At 37.8% G+C, this 21649-nt stretch overlaps 1 protein-coding gene across 2 annotated transcripts in view; it reads right to left on the bottom strand.

Annotated features, from left to right (window-relative positions):
• Positions 1-21649, bottom strand: part of LOC150075424 (signal transducing adapter molecule 2-like) — a 203681-nt gene that overhangs the window by 94250 nt on the left and 87782 nt on the right. For both annotated transcript variants that reach the window (XM_090389165.1, XM_090389166.1), the window contains exon 4: positions 14564-14646. In XM_090389165.1, the coding sequence (XP_090245291.1) occupies positions 14564-14646 (83 nt within the window). The remainder of the gene's footprint in view (positions 1-14563; positions 14647-21649) is intronic.

Here is a 21649-nt window from a genome sequence, read left to right as displayed (position 1 = left end):
GAGGGCATCCACCCTGTCCTTCAAACTCTCATATAGGCCCATAACAACGCTGAGTTGTCGCCTGATTTCCTTACACTCCTTACATCACGCACACACAAAGACATACCCCATGGCAATATCATGTTCCGTTCCAGAGAGTTCGGCAAACATTTCACAAGTTGCACATTTTTTTAGGCTGTGACGCGTTGGAGAATCGCCCCCCTCAGTTCTCCCCCGAGTCACAACACTCCTGCCACTTTGTGCCCGTTGCTTTGCTGCTCTAGTTCGGGGCATGGTAGTTTAAATTAATAAAATCAATAAATTAAATGTCAGTAGTATTTGAATAGAAACTATGAAATAGAAACAGTGAAGCATATTACTATATAATTATGCGTTAGTGCTACCTAGCTACTCAATTAAAAACTTTGAATTCCCTATATACAAAAACAATGGCTACAAAAATCGAACATAAATAACGGTTTTACCTATCGTAAGTAAAATCCACAAAAACTCTTTATCTAAATTAAAATAAAAAATAACCAGCGTAACTATAACTATATGACTACGTATTAAGTACAATATAAAACAACAATCATGTAAATAAAAGGCAAACACTTATCGTTTTTGCGGAGCTTGTAACTGACAGCTGTAACTTTTAAATAGAGTCAGCGCCCTCTGCATTTGAAAGTGTCTGCAATTCTGCCCAGACACGATAGGAGGGAGTATATGATGAGAGCCTTGTCGATCAATTCGGGCCTGGAAAGATTGTGCAAGGCTCAAGGGGTAGAATTTTTTTCAGCCTGGACTGTACTTGTTAACAGGAGAGACTGCTTCTACAGGGATGGGATACACTTAAATAGAAAGGGTGCCAGAATATTTGCTGATGCTATCGAGGCAGTGTTAGGTGGGTCGGAAAACTGCTAGCTTGGGGGGATACAAAGACTAATAGTTTAACAGTAACCGCAGGCAGAGGTGAAGGTGATTCTTGCACAACTTCTATTAGAATAAGAAGCGACCTGGAGCGAGGGGTGTTGGGGGTTTCAGGGACGGATGGCAGTCATCTTGGAATAGTTGGGTATATGGGATGTGTTAGGGTAACAAGGAATAGGCATAGGAGCATGTATGCTTGCATGTATACCAATGCTAGAAGTATAGTAAATAAATTTGATGAATTTGAAGTGTTGGTCAAGACATCAAAGGCGGATATTGTTGGGATAGCAGAGACGTGGTGTCACAAAGATATAAGGAATGCAGAACTGGAATTTGGGGAGTACAATGTGTACAGAAAGGATAGACAGGACAGAAAGGGAGGAGGTGTTATGCTGTTAATTAAGAAAAACATAAAATCAAAAGAAGTGCATCCAGTTGATATAGATGGACAGTGCACTGTTGAGTCAGTTTGGTGTGACATAAGCACTGCGAAAGCAAAAATAAGAGTAGGAGTGTGTTATAGGCCTAATGACTCGAATGAGTACAATGAACAATTGTACAGAGAAATAGAGTGGGCCAGTAAATCAGAATGTCTTATAATAGGGGATTTTAACTTCCCAGATATTGACTGGAACTTGTGGGTTGGTCACTCACACACTAGTCAGACTTTTGTGGATTTATTGGATGATTGTTTTCTGCAGCAGCATGTTCGAGAGGCAACCAGAGAAAGTAATACTCTTGATCTGGTTATCAGCAGTGATCATTCGTGTATTAAGAATTTGCAGATAAAGGAACCACTAGGTGGCAGTGATCACAGTGTGCTGAAGTGAGACTCGTGACAGAGAAGAAAAATGCATGGGATGCATATAAATTATCAGGCGACGCAGAAGCCTGTAGCAGATATAAGCTAGTCTGTAATCAGGTCACAAAGGAGGTTCGTCAGGCAAAGGCGGATTACGAGAAATCTTTGGCAAAAGATGCTAAGAAAAACAGCAAGGATTTCTTTACTTATATAAACTCTAAAAGGAAGGGGATGAATATGATTGGTCCACTTGACATCGATGGTTCGACTGTTGATGATCCTGCTCAGATAGCAAACAAACTGAATGAGTATTTTGCATCTACATTCACACGTGAGGAATTATTACAGTTTGAAAATGGAAGAAGGTTATCAAATTGTAGCAGTGTGCTTAATGATTTTGTAATAACTGAGAGCAAAGTGGAGGAGAAATTGTTGAAGTTAAACATAAGGAAGACACCTGGGGTGGATGGGATCTATCCAGTTATATTAAAGGAGGCGGCAAAGCAACTAAGCAAACCCTTAGCCATAATTATGAGAGCATCCTTGGATTCAGGGGAGGTTCCCACGGACTGGAGATGTGCAAATGTATCCCCAATTCACAAAGGAGGTTCGAAGGGTGACACGAGTAATTACAGACCAGTTAGTTTAACTTCTGTTCCGGGTAAAATAATGGAGTCACTGGTGAAAGATGCATTGCAGGATCATCTAGACAAGACTGCAGCAATAATTCAGACACAGCATGGGTTTGTTAAGGGAAAGTCTTGTCTGACAAATTTGATTGGTTATTATGATGTGGTCACAAAGGAACTGGATGCAAAAAATAATTTTGATATCATATACTTGGATTTCAGGAAAGCTTTTGACACTGTTGCGCATGGAAGACTACTGTACAAATTGGAGCTGAATGGTATTAAGGGTAAGTTGCTACAATGGATAAAAGGATGGTTAAGTGGGAGAAGACAGAGGGTGGTAATCAATGGGTGCTGCTCTTCGTGGACTAATGTTATTAGTGGAGTCCCACAGGGTTCGGTGTTGGGTCCACTGTTGTTTTGTATATTTATCAATGATATTGATGAAGGTATATCAGGCTTAATGTCGAAGTTTGCAGATGACACGAAGGTTGGCAGGGTTGTTAATGACAGTAATGGCAGTGTGCTACTGCAACAGGATCTAGATAATTTGGGCAGATGGGCTAAGAAGTGGCAACTGAAGTTTAACCTTGACAAATGCAAAGTACTGCATATGGGTAGAAGTAACCCCAGAGAAACGTACCAACTGTGTGGTACTACACTTAAGGTGGTAGAAAATGAAAAAGACCTGGGAGTAATTGTGCAGTCAGATATGAAGTTTTCTGAGCAATGTAGACAGGCTGCTAGGGCAGGTCATGGGGTTTTGTCAATGATATATAGGAATTTTGCTAGCAGGGAAAAGGAGGTGATTGTCCCTCTGTATAAGGCAATGGTCAGGCCACGCCTTGAGTACTGCGTACAGGTCTGGAGGCCTCATTTTAGGAAGGATGTAGATTTGCTTGAGCGTGTACAGAGAAGAGCAACACGATTGGTGAGGGGAATGAAGGGATCCTCTTACCAAGAGAGGCTTAAGTTCTGCAAATTGCAGTGGCTGGAGACTAGGCACCTGCGCGGTGATCTGATTGAGGTCTATAAGGCCTTGAATGGGTTGAGCACGCTGAATTCTTATGGGATCCTCCCACTTGTTCAGAATACGAACTTACGGGGACATAAGTTCAAATTAAGAAAGGATAGATGTAGAATAGATGTGCGGAAATTTGCCTTTAGCCAGCGGGTGGTTAATTGCTGGAACAAACTTCCATCTGTCGTTGTGGAAGTTGATAGGTTAAATAAATTTAAGGAGGAACTGGACAGGCATTTGGAGGGTATGGTGTGATTTTTTTATTATTTTTTTATTTATTATTTTTTTTTTTTTTTGGCTGATGCTGCATAAGCTCCTACACTTGCTTTCTTGCATCAAGTGCCACTACTACTACTACTACTACTACTACTACTATTACCACTCTCTGTCTTCTCCCACTCAACCATCTCTTTATCCATAGCAGCAATTTGCCTCCCATGCCACACTGCCCCAATTTGTGCAGCAGTCTTCCATGCGCAATGGCATCAAAGGCGTTCTACGATCCAAATATATGATATCAAAGTTATTCTTTGCATCAAGTTCATTTGTGACTACATCATAGTATCCAATCAAATTAGTCAGAGAAGACTTCCCCTTAACAAACCTATGCTGTGTCCAAGCTATAACTGAAGTTTTGTCTAGATGATCCTGCAAGGCTTCTTCAACCAGTGCCTACATTAATTTCCCTGGAACAGAAGTTAAACTAACAGGTTTGTAATTACCTGTGTCTCCCTTTGATCCTCCTTTGTGGATTGGGGTCACATTTGCACATCTCATGTGCAAATGTCCATGCATACCTCCCCTGAGTCCAAGGAAGTTCTCATAATTATGGCTAAGGGTTTGCTTACTTCTTTTGCCACTTTTTTTAATATAACTGGATAAATTCCATCCACCCCAGGTAGCATTAGTAGAGGCATATGATGCAAGAAAGCAAGCTTATGCAGCATCAGCCAAAAAAACAAAAAAAAAAAAAAAAACCCTTCCACTTCACCTCCTCCATTCGTTTGAATTATCTGTCCAGCTGAGCCTTAAATTTATTTAGGCTATCAACTTCCACAACAATGGATGGAAGTCTGTTCCACCAACCAACTACCCGCTGGCTAAAGGCAAATTTCTGCACATCTATCCTACATCTGTCTTTCCTCAATTTGAATTTATGCCCTCAGGTGATTATTCTGAGCAAGAGGCAGTATGCCATCAGCATTGAGCATGCTCAAACCATTCAAGGCTTTGTACACCTCTATCTGATCACCTCGCCGGTGCCTAGTTTCCAGACACTGTAATTTGCAAAACTTAAGCCTTTCTTCGTAAGAGCAACCGTTCGTTCAGTTCACTAACCTTGTTGCCCTTCTCTGTACTCATTCCAGCAGCTCTACATCCTTCTTGAAATGAGGCCTCCAGACCTATAAACAATACTCAAGGTGCGGCCTGACCATTGCCTTATACAAGGGAATAATCACCTCCCTATCCCTGCTAGAAAAATTCCTGTATATCATTGATAAGACACCATGAGCTACTCTTGCAGCCCGTCTGCACTGCTCAGAGAACTTCATATCTGCCTGCACAATTACCCCCAGGTCCTTTTCATTCTCTACCACTGTCAGTGTAGTACCACAGAGTTGATACGTTGCTCTGGGGTTGCTGTTTCCCATATGTAGTACTTTACATTTGTCAATGTTTAACTTCATTTGCCACCTCTCAGCCCATCTGCTCAACCTTTCCAGATCCTGTTGCAGCAGCATAGTGTCAGTAGCGTCCTTAACAACCCTGCCAACCTTTGTATCATCTGCAAACTTGGACATTAAGCTTGATATACCATCATCAATATCATTTATAAATACAGAAAACAATAATGGACCCAACACTGAACCCTGAGGGACTCCACTAATAACATTAGTCCACGATGAGCAGTGTCCATTAATTACCACTCTGTCTTCTGCCACTCAACCATCCCTTTATCCATAGCAACAATTTGCCACCAATGCCACACTGCTCCAATTTGTGCAGCAGTCTTCCATGTGCAGCAGTATCAAAAGCCTTTCTAAGATCCAAATATATAATATCAAAGTTATTCCCTGCATCCAATTCTTTTGTGACTACATCATAGTATCCAATCAAATTGGTCAGGCAAGACCTTCCCTTAACAAAACCATGCTGTGTCTGAGCTATAACTGAATTCTTGTCAAGATGATCCTGCAGTGCTTCTTTAACAAGTGCTTCCATTAATTTTCCTGGAACAGAAGTTAAACTCACAGGTCTATAATTACTTGTGTCAGCCTTTGATCCTCCTTTGTGAATTAGGGTTACATTTGCACATCTCCAGATGATGCAAATTATGGTTATTATGATGCTTAATTATGGTTGGCTATACCAATAAACAATTGTTTAATCATTCTCCAGGATTACATATTTTTCCCTGATACATTCAATATGTATCAGGGAAAATTCAGCAAATTTCAGCAAAGTTGAAGCCAAAATCTTTTAGGTTTTGTGATTTTTGTATAGTACTCTTTGTTAGAAATTTGAATATTGTTTTGCTCTTTTATTTGTCAAAATTGCAAGCAGATTTCTGTGAGCTGAACAACCAGTTGCAGAGGTAAGAATTCAAAGTTATCAAATAACTGTTTGCCTGTTTTGGGATTATTTGTTGATTAGTTCTGTCTGATATACTAAATAACATTTACAATGTCCATGTATGTTACATGTATTCAGCATTAGCATACATACATGATGCAAGAAAGCAAGCTTATATAGAATCAGCCAAAAAAAAAAAAAAAAATCCTTCTCAATTTCACTCATCCACTCGCTCCAAATGTTTGTCTAGTTCTGCCGTGAATCTATTTAAGCTATCAACTTCTACAATGACAGATGAAAGTTTGTTCCAGCAATCAACCACCACCTGCTAAAGGCAAACTTCCACATCTCTCCTACAATTGCCTTTCCTCAATTTGAATTTATGCCCTCTCAGGTGATTATTCTGAGCAAGAGGAAGAAAGCCAACAGCATTGAGCATGCTCAAACCATTCAAGGCTTTATATGCCTCATAAGATCACCTTGCAGGTGCTGGTCTCCAGACACTGTAATTTGCAAAACTTAAGCCTTTCTTCATAAGAGGAACCCTTTGTTCCATTTAAGCCTTTCTTCATAAGAGCAACCCTTTGTTCCATTCACTAATCTTGTTGCCCTTCTCTGTACTCATTCCAGCAGATCTGTATACAGTACTCAAGGTGAGGCTTAACCATTGCATTACACAATTGGACAACTGCCTCCTTATTCCTGCTAGAAAAATTCCTGTATATCATTGATATGATATGAGCTACCCTTGCAGACAGTCATGTAACCCATGAGCTACTCTTGCAGACCACCTGTACTGCTCGGAAAACTTCATATCTGCCTGTACAATTACCCTCAGATTCTTTTCATTCCCTACCACTGTCGGTGTAGTACCACACAGTTGATACGTTACTGTGCGGTTACTGTTTCCCCATATGCAGTACTTTACATTTGTTAATGAATGTTAAACTTCAGTTGCCACTTGTCAGCCCATTTGCCCAACTTATCTAGATCTAGTTGGAGTAGCATACTGTCTTTACTGTCGTAAACAACCCTGCCAATCTTCATATCATCTGCAAACTTGGACATTAAGCCTGATATACCATCATCAATATCATTAATAAATACAGAAAACAACAATGGACCCAACACCGAACACTGGGAGACTCCACTAATAACATTAGTCCATGAAGAGCAGTGTCCACTGATTACCACTCACTGTCTTCACCCATTCAACCATCACTTTATCCATTGCAGCAATTTGCCTCCAATGCCACACTGCTCCAATTTGTACAGCAGTCTTCCATTTGCAACAGTATCAAAAGCCTTTCTAAGATCCAAATATATGATATCAAAATTATTCTTTGCATTCAGTTCCTTTGTGAACTGGATGCACACATTGTATCCAATCAACATCACATCACATCATAGTATCCAATCAACATCACATCACATCATAGTATCCAATCAACCTGGTAAGACATGACTTTCCCTTAACAAACCCATGCTGTGTCTGAATTATTGCTGCAGTCTTCTCTAGATGATCCTGCAATGCATCTTTAACCGGTGACTCCATTATTTTACCCAGAACTGAAGTTAAACTAACTGATCTGTAATTATTCGTGTCACCCTTTGATCCTCCTTTGTGAATTGGGGTCACATTTGCACACATCCAGTCCATGGGTACCTCCCCTGAGTCCAAGGAAGCTCTCATAATTATGGTTAAGGGTTTGCTTACTTCCCTTGCTGCCTCCTTTAATATAACAGGATAGATCCCATCCACCCCAGGTACCTTTCTTATGTTTATCTTCAACAATTTCTCCTCCACTTCGCTCTCAGTTATTACAAAATCAAATAGCTCACTGCCAGAGTTTAATTCACCTCTGGCATTTCCCTCCCTGAATAACTCCTCATGTGTGAATGTAGATACAAAATACTCATTTAATTTGTTAGCTACCTGAGCAGGATCATGAACAGTTGAACCATCAATATCAAGTGGACTAATCTGATTCATCCCCTTCCTTATAGAGTTTACATAAGTAAAGAACTCTTTGCAGTTTTTCTTTGCATCCTCTGGCAAAAATTTTTCGTAATCTGCCTTTGCCTACCTAACGTCCTTTGTGAATTAATTACAGACTAGCTTATATCTGCTATAGGCTTGTGTCGCCTGATAAGTTATATGCATTCCATGCATTTTTCTTCTCTGCCACATGTCTCATTAGTTCATCTAACAACCATTTAGGCCTAAACCACGAACAATATTTCTTATTTGGTATGAAAAGCATAGAAGCTTCCAAGATTAATTCTTTGAATGCTTCCCATTTTGAATCTGCTGTTGGTAACATCATCAGTTCGTCCCACCGTACAGAACTTAAAAACTGTCTCAGACTACTGTAGTCACCTTTACGAAAACAAAAGCCCTTCGCTTTACTACCGATGGTAGTTACCTCTTTGAGTAAATCTCACTTCAGTGCACTGTGATCACTGCCACCTCGTGGTTCCCTAATCTGCAGATTCTTAATGCATGTAGAATCACTATTGAAAATCAGATCAAGAGTATTACTCCCTCTAGTTGCCTCCCAAATATGCTGCTGTAGAAAACAATCATCCAATAAATCCACAAAAGCCTTGCTAGTGTGAGTGTATAACCCACAAATTCCAGTCAATATCTGGGAAATTAAAATCCCCCATTATAAGACATTCTGATTTACTGGCCCACTATTTCTCTGTACAGTTGTTTATTAGACTCATCAGAGTCATTAGGCCTATAATAACACTCCTACTCTCAATTTTGCTTTCCCAGTGCTCATGTCACACCAAATTGGCTCGACACTGAACTGTACAGCCATGTCAACTGGCTGTACTTCTTTGGATTTTATGTGTTTCTTAACTAACAGCATAACCCCTCCTCCCTTCCTACCCTGTCAATCCTTCTTGTACACATTGTACTACCCAAATTCCAGTTCTGCATTTCTTATAACTGTGTGAAACCTCATCTCTGATGGCCCAACAATATCAGCCTTTGATGTTTTGACCAATACCTCAAATTCATCAAATTTATTTTCCAAACTCCTAGCATCAGTGTACATGCACCTGTTCCTATTCTTAGCTACCCTAACACAGCCCATGTAATTACCTTTCTGCAATCACTCCCAGCAGTCTCTGGAATCCCCTATACCATGTTTTCCAGCCTGCTGCTCATTCCTATAGAAGCAGTGCAAGAATCGCTTTCACCTCCGCCAATGCCTACTGTTAATTTATTAGTCCATGTATCCCCCCAAGCTTTCAGTTTTACGATCCAACTAACACTGCCTCAATAGCATCAGCAAATATTCTTGCACCCTTTCTATTGAAGTGTATCCCATCCCTGTAGAAACAATCTCTCCTGTTAACAAGCACAGACCACGCTGAGAAAAATTCTACCCCTTGAGCCTTGCACAATCTCTCCAGGGCCGAATTGATCGACAAGGCTCTCATCATATACTCCCTCCTATCGTGTCTGGGTAGAATTTGTAAATCAAATAATGATTTAAAAAATTAAAACACTATTACACCACATTAAAGAAATTCTTGCAAACTGCAAAAGGCAATGCTGAAGACATGCCAAATGCCACCTTCATTCAAACAAAAATTATAAAAATCAAAGTACCAAATAAAATAAATTAAAAAAATACATTCACTCAGGAAAACACAGAGGCATGACATCCTGCTTAAAGAATTTAGCAACTGTTACCAGAAATAAGCAAGGAGATGCTCCCAAAAAACACCAAAAAGTGTTTAGGAGAACAAGTAATTACTTGTTCAAGGAAACACCAGCCCTGTGGAAATTTCCAAAACACTTATTTTTGTCATGTCCCTAATAGCAAAAAAAAAAAAAAAAAAAAAAACAACACAATAGTACCCCTATGCATGCAACCATGGCAGACACAATTAGCAAAGGCACATGATGCAATAAAGCAAGCTTATATAGCATCAGCCAAACAAAACAAAAAAAAAAAAAAAAAAAAACCCTTATTTCACCCATCCACTCACTCCAAATGTTTGTCGAGTTCTGCCTTGAATCTATTTAAGCTATCAACTTCTACAACGACAGATGGAAGTTTGTTCCGGCAATCAATCACCCGCTGGCTAAAGTAAAACTTCCGCACATCTATCCTACAACCGTCTTTCCTCAATTTGAATTTATGCCCTCTTAGGCGATTATTCTGAGCAAGAGGAAGAATCCCATCAGCATTGAACATGCTCAAACCATTCAAGGCTTTATACACCTGAATCAGATCACCTTGCAGGTGCCCAGTCTCCAGACACTGTAATTTGCAAAACTTAAGCCTTTCTTCGTTAGAGCAACCCTTTGTTCCATTCACTAATCTTGTTTCCCTTCTCTGTCTTGTTCCAACAGCTCTACATCCTTCTTAAAATGAGGCCTCCAGACCTGTATACAGTACTCAAGGTATGGCCTGACCATTGCCTTATACAAGGGGATAATTTCCTCCTTATCCCTGCTAGAAAAATTCCTGTATATCATCGACAAGACACCATGAGCTACTCTTGCAGACCGTCTGCTCTGCTCAGAAAACTTCATATCTGACTGCACAATTACCCCCAGGTCCTTTTCATTCTCTACCACTATCAGTGTAGTATCACAGAGTTGATACATTACTCTGGGGTTACTGCTTTCCATATGCCAATGTTAAACTTAATTTGCCACCTCTCAGCCCATCTGCTCAACTTTTCTAGATCCTGTTGCAGCAGCAGCATACTGTCATTAACAAGCCTGCCAACCTTCGTATCGTCTACAAACTTGGACATTAAGCCTGATATACCATCATCAATATCATTTATAAATACAGAAAACAACAATGGACCCAACACTGAACCCTGAGTGACTCCACTAATAACATTAGTCCACAAAGAGCAGTGTCCATTGATTACCACTCTGTCTTCTCCCACTCAACTATCCCTTTATCCATAGCAGCATTTTGCCTCCAATGCCACACTGCTCCAATTTGTGCAGCAGTCTTCCATGTGCAACAGTATCAAAGGCCTTTCTAAGATCCAAATATATGATATCAAAGTTATTCTTTGCATCCAGTTCCTTTGTGAATACATCACAGTATCCAATCAAATCAAGACCCCTTAACAATGGAAAATAAGTCTTAAATACAGTTAACCCAATGACTATAAAACAAACTGAAAAGACAAAATATAAATTTCCATGTTGATTGATGCCAATTAGCAGGCCAAAAAGAAACATAACATCTACTAACTAAAATTAAAAGATATACAATAAATTAAATAAAAAATTACAGGTTTCTGAAAATTCAAAAAATGCAAATAACTCAAGACAGAAAATAAAATTAATTAACTATAGGGTTACCCCCATCAAAATAAAACATGAAAGGAGCAGAAGTACACAAGAAAAATACAGGCTATGTACTATCCATACTGGAGTTCAATAAAACAAAATTAAAATTTAATTAATTTGTTTAGTAGTTTGATTTTTTAATTTTCACTTGAATGAAGATGACAGTGGCAATTCTTCAGCGTTACCCATTACAGTGTGCAGCATTCTTTTAATATGGTATGATGATATTTTATTTTTTAAATGAAAAAAATAATAATAAAATAACATTCCATTACAAAATTTGATTGCAATTACAAAGATAGTGCATCTGCAATAGCAGGTTGTAAAAAATAAGCTCACTGCACTACATAAAGATTCTGCACTCCCAAGATCTCCTTTCTACCACAACATTATACCTTACTAAATATTGTACATTAAGGTATATCAGTAAAAATTATGCAAAAGTATTTTGTTTTGAACATATTATGAAAACTGTAAAAAAAATAAATTCCCATAAAAGCTCCAACAATTCAACATTACTTATTGCATACAGAAGTACAAAGCTTGTAAAAGCCAAATATTTGTGAGGTTTCTAGGACTCACAGAAATGAAAGAATTTCTTACTTCCTAATATACCTTTAAGAATAAAAACATGAATTTAGAGATGCAAGAAAAAATTCATCATGCTGGTAAAACCTAAAAGTTCAGCAAATGAATTCAAGGTTAATTTGGCAATGTGCAAATTGCACAATGAAAAATTTGTTACTGAATTTGCCAAATTTAAAAAATATTACTGAAAATCTGACTAACGAAAATATTATTGCTACATCATTCACATAACATGTTGAAATACAGAAGCATCTTGACAAGTTATGCAAAAATTAGAGTTAATTATAGCCTCCATTGGTTTTCTTGAATTAGAACCAATTGTAACATTACTGGCTAATCCCTTCAATTTTACAAATAATGATATGCTTATTACTTATTGATGTTAACACCTGGCAGGTTAACATCAATAACACCTAAGAATTGGAAATAATAAATATTATTTCCAATTATATAAAAATATGCCATTAGACCAGAATGATGAAAACTTTTAAGAATTTAGTTGATTAAAATAACTATCTGTGATTATGAAAATAAGCCCTGAAAATTAAATTTTTACTGTTCTTCACTTGAAAGTCACAATTTGAGGCATGAGTCATCTGAAATTCAAGTACTAGTCAGGACTTATTAATTCACATTTAGACAACTGCAGAAGAATAAGAAGTAAGTTACACTCCAAACTGCAACAGGCTAGCTGAAGATGAGCAATCACCAAGTTTCACATTAATTTTTTTTCCTATTTGATTTATAATAAATTTCCTAATACAGTTAATTTTCTCTTAAATATGCATACAGACTGTTTTGATAAATGTGGGTGCAATATACATATTGTAATTGCTTTATGTACTCTTCATGTCAGTAGTAATTTAAAATGAGCTCTAACTGGTAATGTGGCTACATACATTTGGTCTAGCAGAACACTATATTATGAATGCAGCAAAAATACCTTAGTTTCTGAATTAGCTGGATATTTAACCAAAATCAATCATCTTTTCTCTTTTATCAACCATGGTTATATGCCAATCTATTTCAAACTATTAATCCTGAGATTATATCAATTTGCACTCAAAATAACTGTCTCAATATACAGTTAGTAGACATTTTATTAGATACACTTACCTAATAGCAAGATCCCCATTTAGTCCTCAAAACATCTTGTGATTTGTCGTGACATGGACTCAACAAGGTGTCAAAAGCATGCCACAAGAATGATGGTCTGTGGTGACTCAAATTCTTCCCACAGTTGTTGCAAATTACATGGTCGCAGATCTCTATTGTGAAGACCTTGTGACTTAGTGTCAAAAGCATGCCACAAGAATGATGGTCTGTGGTGACTCAAATTCTTCCCACAGTTGTTGCAAATTATATGGTCGCAGATCTCTATTGTGAAGACCTTGTGACTTAGTCATGAGAGGATGCAACTGGTCAGAAACAATTTCCAGATAACCTTAGTATTGAAATGTTGCTCCACTGATAAAGGGAACCCAATGTACACCACAAAAAAAAAAAAAAAAAAAAAAAAAAAACTCTCCACACTGTTGCACCATCACCATCAGTCTGTGCTGTTAACACCTGGCAGGATTGATCCATGGTCTCATGCTGTTTTTTCCGTATCCTGGTCCTCCCAGCAGTATGAAGCAGCAGGAACCAGGACCTACAGATCAGGCAACATATTTACCATCTGCCACAATCCAACCGTTGGTGTTCCTGAGCCTACTGTAACAGTTCCTTCTTGTTTTATGTAAACAAGAGTGGAACCTGGTTCAGTCAGTGCCTACAAAGCCCTACCTGTGAAAGGTACCTTATGAGCTGTGTATTCTGAAGTGCCTCTTTAGTTAATAACAATGTACTGGATTATTATTTTACTGACTTATTTTTCTGTTGGCCTCTCACATCAACAAGCTGTTTCCAACCAAAGGATCACTATTAGCTGGATGTTATTTGGTTTTGTACAAATATCAATAAACCAGAGAAGACACAGTCACATAAAAATCCCAGCAAAGTCGTAGTTTCTAAGATGGTCATACTAGCACATCTGGTGTCAACTATCAAATCATATTAAAAGTCACTAAAATCTTTTTCATCTTGCTCATTCTTGCACTGAATTTCACACATTCCTACATTCTGCCCACTTGTTTTATATCATATATGGTATGAACAAGCAATATCATCACTGAAGGAGCACTCCATTTCATGAAAAGGATAGGTGAACCGAAAAAAGTGGCAATTCAGCGTATGATGCTTCATATCTCAATCTGATATCTGAATAGATGTTTTCAAATATAAGCAATTCACATATCTTCAAAATGAAGATATTCAGTTGTTCTACTACTTCAATTTTCCTAAAGATGCTAACTTCAAAACACTGATTTGTTAATAACTTTGGAAAATAGATTTTTTTTTTTTTTTGTATAGCTTTTAACTTTAAGACTATGCTGACATTCAAGTTGCATTCAATATCATGTTTTTGAGCTTTCAGTTTTATTGCACTCTGGGATTCAGCACTAAGAATTGCCTTGTTTAAGTTTTTTAGCACTAATTTAATTAGCTTACCAGAAAAATTTATTTCATTATGGCACTACTCAATATTCCTTTGTTTCCATATAAATTAATTTAAGGTTGTACATTGTGAGAAACACTTCCTAACCATTTTTTTTCAAACTCCATATTACTTAAAATATTTTAAAAAACAAACTCACCTAAGCTGTGGATCATTCTTGAAATCTTCCTCAGCCCATTTCTTAATCAGCTGCTTCAGTTTTTCTGCTACTTTAGGATGAGCCTTATAAGAAAAATTCATTTTCTTATGATCACATAACACAAAAACTAATAAATAGTTTAAAATATTCATATTGCTATGATCATAACATATACACTAAGAAATAGTTCAATAAATTAAAGCCTGCTTTTTCTTAAGGTAAAATAAGTCAAGGTTTCCTTGCAATTTTCTAAACATCAGCATTCATGCATCCCCTATATAATTACATGTGCTTCATGATATGATGGGGGAGGGGTTCAAATTTGATGTAGAATTTTCATTATAGCACATGAATAAATCATCTTACTTAATTCATATTATACAGTCTTCTTAACATAACTTTCCCTCTAAATGTACATATTTGTGTCAGTGACATGAAACTGCTAGTATACCTGCAACATTGAATTTATGCTGCAAGTATAATAGATATACATGCAGGTATACATGCCTGCTCTGTTGACCTGACAAAACTTTTCTTTCCAGCCATAAATTCTTAGAAAGGTCCAACAAGGTGAAAATTTGAAGGAGGCATGTCTAGATTGTAAAGGAGACACAAGGACACCTGATGTAGAAAGTTGGGTAGCTTAACTGGTGTATAGGGATCTGCATTTTCAGCATCTTTGGAATACATCTGGCCCAACTTCCTGTGAGTGACTGCCTCTTTACTCTATACTGAAGTTCACTTTTTGAGATTTCATTCATAGAAGTGACAGAAATACTGAATTATCAGAAAATGCTATCTAACTCTTTTAATGTTTCACATGACTGACTACTCTTTGAGGCTGAATAACACATGGGAGTGGTGGTTCACTGTATCATGGCTGCCCCTGCATGCACTATTCTCATACACTTAACCTTGGTTAATAAATTAAAGTACCATGGACTTCATCTCCTCTCCACTGGAGATCTTACCTCAAGTGTTTTCAACAGTGCATCATTTCTGAATGTACCTACAGTACATTCAGAATAATAGCCAGGTGAATAGTATTAGGCAGCTTTACTACAGCTGAATATTAGCCATCTTTGTGCCATTTTCACCAAAATTTTGATTGCCTATCGCCTTACTAAGTTTAAACTCAATAGCAACCTATAAGCTTAACTTACACCAGCGACTCCATTATTTTCCCTGGAAAATAATGGAGTCGGTGATGTGAAATGTTATTTGGTTTTTAGGAGCATTAGCAACTAAGGCCATATTGCTCCGGGATATGCGGTGGTGATTTCCTGACCTTTCCGCATCCTCCGTATTTGGTGGTGCCGGGCTCAAACCCCGGTCTAATCAAGAAGCATGTGCTACGCACTGCTGCTCCTTCCCACCTGGCTACGGAGGCGCCGTGATGTGAAATACAGTTATACAGCAAACACAACACAGATTTCTTAAGAGAAGTTCTTATCAAACTGATCTCACTGGCTACTATTACATAATAACTACATGTAAACAGTAATTTTGACATCACATACTTTAACTTCTGATACTGCTCCACATGAAAGACTGCTTTACAATTTGGAACAGTGTGACAAAGGGATAGCTGAATGACAGGAGACAAGGAGTGTTATTAATGGGCATTGCTCCTTATTGTCCATAATGATTTAGTGGTTTTGCCAGTTGTCTCATTTGGAGAGATCTGGGTTTGACTCACTCCTATGATTGGAGGAATTAGCATTGGCAAAGGCACATGATGCAAGAAAGCAAGCTTATATAGCATAAGCCAAAAAAAAAAAAACTTCTCATTTCACCCATCCACTCTCTCCAAATGTTTGTCGAGTTCTGACTAGATTCTATTTAAGCTATCGATTTCTGCAACAACAGAAGGAAGCTTGTTCCAGCAATCAACCACCAGCTGGCTAAATGCAAACTTCTGCACATCCATCCTACAACTGTCTTTACTCAATTTCAATTTATGCCCTCTCATGCGATTATTCTGAGCAAGAGGAAGAATCTCGACAGCATTGAGAATGCTCAAACCATTCAAGGCTTTATACACCTCAATCAGATCACCTCACAGGTGCCTAGTCTCCAGAACTTAAGCCTTTCTTCGTAAGAGCAACCCTCTGTTCCATTCACTAATCTTGCTGCCCTTCTCTGTACTCGTTCCAACAGCTCTACATCCTTCTTAAAATGAAGCCTCCAGACCTGTATACAGTAATAGTAATCGTGGCATGTGATGCAAGAAAGCAAGCGTATGAACTTATGTAACATCAGCCAAAAAAAAAAAAAAATTTGTACAACCATTCCCTCTAAATGTTTGTACAGTTCCTTCTTAAATTTATTTAACCTATCAACTTCCATGACAGATGGAAGCTTGTTCCAGCAATTAACCACCCACTGGGTAAAGGCAAATTTCCACACATCTATTCTACAACTGTCTTTCCTCGATTTAAATTTATGACGCCTCAGGTTCGAAATCTGAGCAAGTGGAAGAATCCAATCAGAATTCAGCATGCTCAACCCATTCAAGGCCTTATACAATCAGATCACCACGCAGGTGCCTAGTCTCCAGCCGCTGCAATTTGCAGAACTTAAATCTCTCTTATTAAGAGGATCCCTTTATTCCACTCACCAATCTTGTTGCTCTTCTCTGTACACACTCAAGCAAATCTACGTCTTTCCTAAAATGAGGCCTCCAGACCTGTACGCAGTACTCAAGGCGTGGCCTGATCAGTGCCTTATACAAAGGGACAATCACCTCCTTTTCCCTGCTAGCAAAATTCCCGTATATCATTGACAAAACCCCATGACCTGTTCTTGCAATCTGTCTGCATTGTTCAGAAAACTAAATATCTGAATGCACAATTACCCCCGGGTCTTTTTCATTTTCTACCACCCTAAGTATACTACCGCATAATTGGTACGTTTCTCTGGGGTTACTTCTACCCACATGCAGTGTTTTAACATTTGTCAATGTTAAACTTCAGTTGCCACTTCTCAGTGTATCTGCCCAAATTTTCTAGATCCTGTTGCAGTAGCACACTGCCATTACTGTCATTAACAACCCTGCCAACCTTTATATCATCTGCAAACTTCGACACTAAGCCTGATATACCTTCATCAATATCATGATAAATAAACATAACAACGATGTACCCAACACCGAACCCTGTGGGACACCACTAATAACATTGTCCAAGAAGAGCAGTGCCCATTGATTACCTCTCCAACTCAACCATCCTTTTATCCATTGTAGCAACTTACCCTTAATACCATAATGCTCCAAGTTGTACAGTAGTCTTCCATGCACAACAGTGTCAAAAGTTTTCCTGAAATCCAAATATATGATATCAAAATTATTTTTGGCATTCAGTTCCTTTGAGACCACATGGTATCCAATAAAATTGATCCGACAAGACTTCCCCCTTTAACAAACCCATGCTGTCTTAACTCTTACTGCAGTCTTGTCTAAATGATCCTGCAGTGCTTCTTTAACCAGTGATTCCATTATTTTCTGGGGAAAATAATGGAATCACTGGTTAGAAAAATTTCCCTGCTAGAAAAATTCCCGTATATCATTGAACAGACACCATGAGCTACTCTTGCAGACTGTCTGCAGTGCTCAGAAAAATTCATATTTGCCTGCACAATTACCCCCAAGGTCCTTCCACTCTCAGTGTAGTACCACACAGTTGATACATTACTCTGGGGTTGCTGCTTCTCATATGCAGTACAGTTGACCCCCGCTTAACGCTGATAATTCGTTCCAGCAAAACAGAGTGCTAAGTGAATCCACGCTAAGCAAGCACTACATTACCATAAAGTAACATATGTATTTGTGAGTTATGGTTGGTGCCATAGGATATTTCCTAATCAATAAGAAACGATAGTAAAAAGATGCACAAATGTTGGTCAAAATATTTAATATTCAAATATTTGTACATATAAAATATTCTGTATTACATTCGTATATAATTATATGGTAACTACTTACGTATCAAAATTAAACTTAAAATTACAATTAAAATCATGAATTTAATTGATCTAAATTGATTTAATTTAATTGATGAATTTAATCATGAAAAATGTGTCGATTTGGGATTGTACTTTGGCCCTCTTCCTGGTAAACTAAAAGGGGTTTTAATTTAAAATCCCTTGCAGCATTACCACCCAACAATAAAGTCAACTGATCCTTCACTGCTTTGAAACCTGTCATGTTTTTCCTTCTTCCAATGTGAAACTACTTTTAGGCATTCGTTTCCAAAAATGTCTTGCTTCATCTGTGTTAAAAACTTGTTGAGAAGTATAACACATAATATCCCTCTTCAATAATTTTAACAAGTTCTTTTTTGAAAGTTTCAGCACCATGATCTGCATTTGCGGCTTCTCCCTGGATTTTAAATCTATTCAACTAGCCCTTACTAATTTTAAATGGTTCCACTTTTTTTTTTTCAGGTGAGCTTTCTCCAGATCATCATATAGGTTAATATCTTTTTATTTTTTTTTTATAATATTTAACTTAACTGAATTCTACATTGGATATTATCTTCTTTTTTTTTTTTTTTGGTGAGTTTTCTTCAGATCATCATATTGGCTAATCTCTCTCTCTCTCTCTCTCTCCCTCTTTTTCTAATATTTAACTGAATTCTGCATTGGATATTATCTTCAATAAAATTAGTTAAAGTCTCTCCATTTCAATCCTAATAGCTGGCCTAGATCTAGTTGCTTGCAGTGGAACAGCCATCTTTCCTGCTGCTAAAATTAATTCTCTATTTTTTATAATTATTCTTACAGTTAAACTTCCCAGTCCTAAATTATGGCACACATCCGCTTGTCACTGACCGGAATCGCTTCAAAATGACTAATTTAATTTTCAAATTCAGTCTTTTTCTTACATTTGCAGTCTTCATATTGTGTCCAGACGTTGCTTTTTCATTCTTATCCGACATTATTAACTCTTCGAAAATGTAACTGCGTTGGTTGCATTAATTATGATACAGTAAACTATCCGTTACGCATGATGTCTAATACTGAACTGAGTGATGACTAGACTTCGGATAAATGCATATAACGCAAATATTACAAGCAATATACTTGATCATTTTTTAAAATGTTGATCTCAGAACTATGTAACAAGTCACTATACTGCAATTAAATTAGCGTAGGAAAATTTCTCAGATCGGCGTGGGAAATGTTTGAATGTTGTTTTGCTATTCATTTTCAAGCTATCGACTCCAACAGATGAAATGTTTCGTTAAATATGCCAAAAATGCAACCTGTACGCTGGTAAAAGAGCATTAAAGCGATTTGTGACAGCATTATAGTCAGATATGGTTATAATATAAGCACAGCGTTATAGCGAATCAGCGTAAAGCAAACCGCATTATAACAAGGGCCTGCTGTATACATTTGTCAAAGTTAAACTTCATTTGCTACCTCTCAGCCCATCTGGTCAACTTTTCTAGATCCTGTTGCAGCAGCATACTGTCATTAACAACCCTACCGACCTTCGTATCACCTGCAAACTTGGACATTAAGCCTGATATACCAACATCAATATCATTCACAAATACAGAAAACAACAATAGACCCAACACTGAACCCTGGGGGACTCCACTAATAACATTAGTCCACGAAGAGCAGTGTCCATTGATTACCACTCTCTGTCTTCTCTCACTCAACCATCCCTTTATCCATAGCAGCAATTGGCCTTCAATGTCACACTGCTCCAATTTTTGTAGCAGTCTTCCATGTGCAACAGTATCAAAAACCTTTCTAAGATCCAAATATATGATATCAAAATTATTCTTTGCATCCAGTTCCTTTGTGACTACATCATAGTATCCAATCAAATTGGTCAGACAAGACTTCCTTTAACAAACCCATGCGTGTCTGAGCTATAACTGAAGTCTTGCCTAGATGATCCTGCAATGCTTCTTTCACCAGTGCTCCATTAATTTTCCTGGAACAGAAGTTAAACTAACAGGTATGTAATCACCTGTGTTTTCCTTTGATCCTCCTTTGTGGATTGGGGTCACATTTACACATCTCCAGTCCATGGGTACCTCCCCTGAGTCCAAGGAAGCTCTCATAATTATAGCTAAGGGTTTGCTTACTGCCTTTGCTGCCTCCTTTAAAAGAACTGGATAGATTGCATCCACCCCATGTGCCTTTCTTATGTTTATCTTTAACTCTCCTCCACTTTACCGTCAGTTCATCATCATCATCAGCCATTTTCAATCCACTGCAGGATGAAGGCTTCTCCAGCAACTTTCCAGTTCCTTCTGTTCTGAACACTGGCCATCCATTTACTACCCACAAACTCATGAATTTCATCTATCCACCTTCGCCTTTGTCTTCCAGGTTTTCTTCTAGCTCCTCTTGGGTACCATTTTGTTATTTTCTTAGTCCATCTGTCATCATGTCTTCGAGCTATGCGTCCCGCCCAAGACTATTTTAGTTCTTTAGTTTTGATAAGAATATCCTTTACTTGAGTTTGCTCCCTAATCCATGTGTTTTTCTTCTTATCTAACAGTCTGATTCCAAATATAATTCGTTCCATTCTTCACTGTGTAGTTCTCAGATTCTCTTCCATTCTTTTGGTGAGTGCCCAAGTTTCACTTCCAATAAGTCATGGTGGGGAGTATACATTGGTTCATTATTTTACGTTTCAGACAAACTGGGATATTGCTCTTCAGTATGGGACAATATTTCCTGAATGCTATCCATCCAAAATTTATTCTTCTCTTGACTTCCAACCATTTATCATTATTACAACTAATAACTTGTCCCAGATAAGTATTTGACTCTGCCTTTTCAATTACTGCTCCTTCAATCATTATTTCCCTTTCTGTGGCATACTTGTTCATCATTACTTTTGTTTTAGACATATTCATCTTTAGTCCAAAAATTAAGAATTAGAGAAAAATTAAGATTTTTCTCTAATTCTTTGGGATTGTGGCTTATGACCACAATGTCATCTGCAAATCATAAATGGTTTAGGTACTCTCCGTTCACACTGACTCCTTTCTGCGACCAGTCTAATCTTCTGAAAGCTTCCTCAAGGGCAGCAGTAAACAGCTTCAAAGATATTGTGTC

The sequence above is a fragment of the Mastigoproctus giganteus genome, chromosome 14 (genome assembly GCF_048544385.1).
Source record: "Mastigoproctus giganteus isolate SK-2022 chromosome 14, ASM4854438v1, whole genome shotgun sequence".
Lineage (NCBI taxonomy): Eukaryota > Metazoa > Arthropoda > Arachnida > Uropygi > Thelyphonidae > Mastigoproctus > Mastigoproctus giganteus.
The sequence above is the reverse complement of the archived record's forward strand: the minus strand, read 5'-3'. Positions and strand labels throughout refer to the sequence as shown.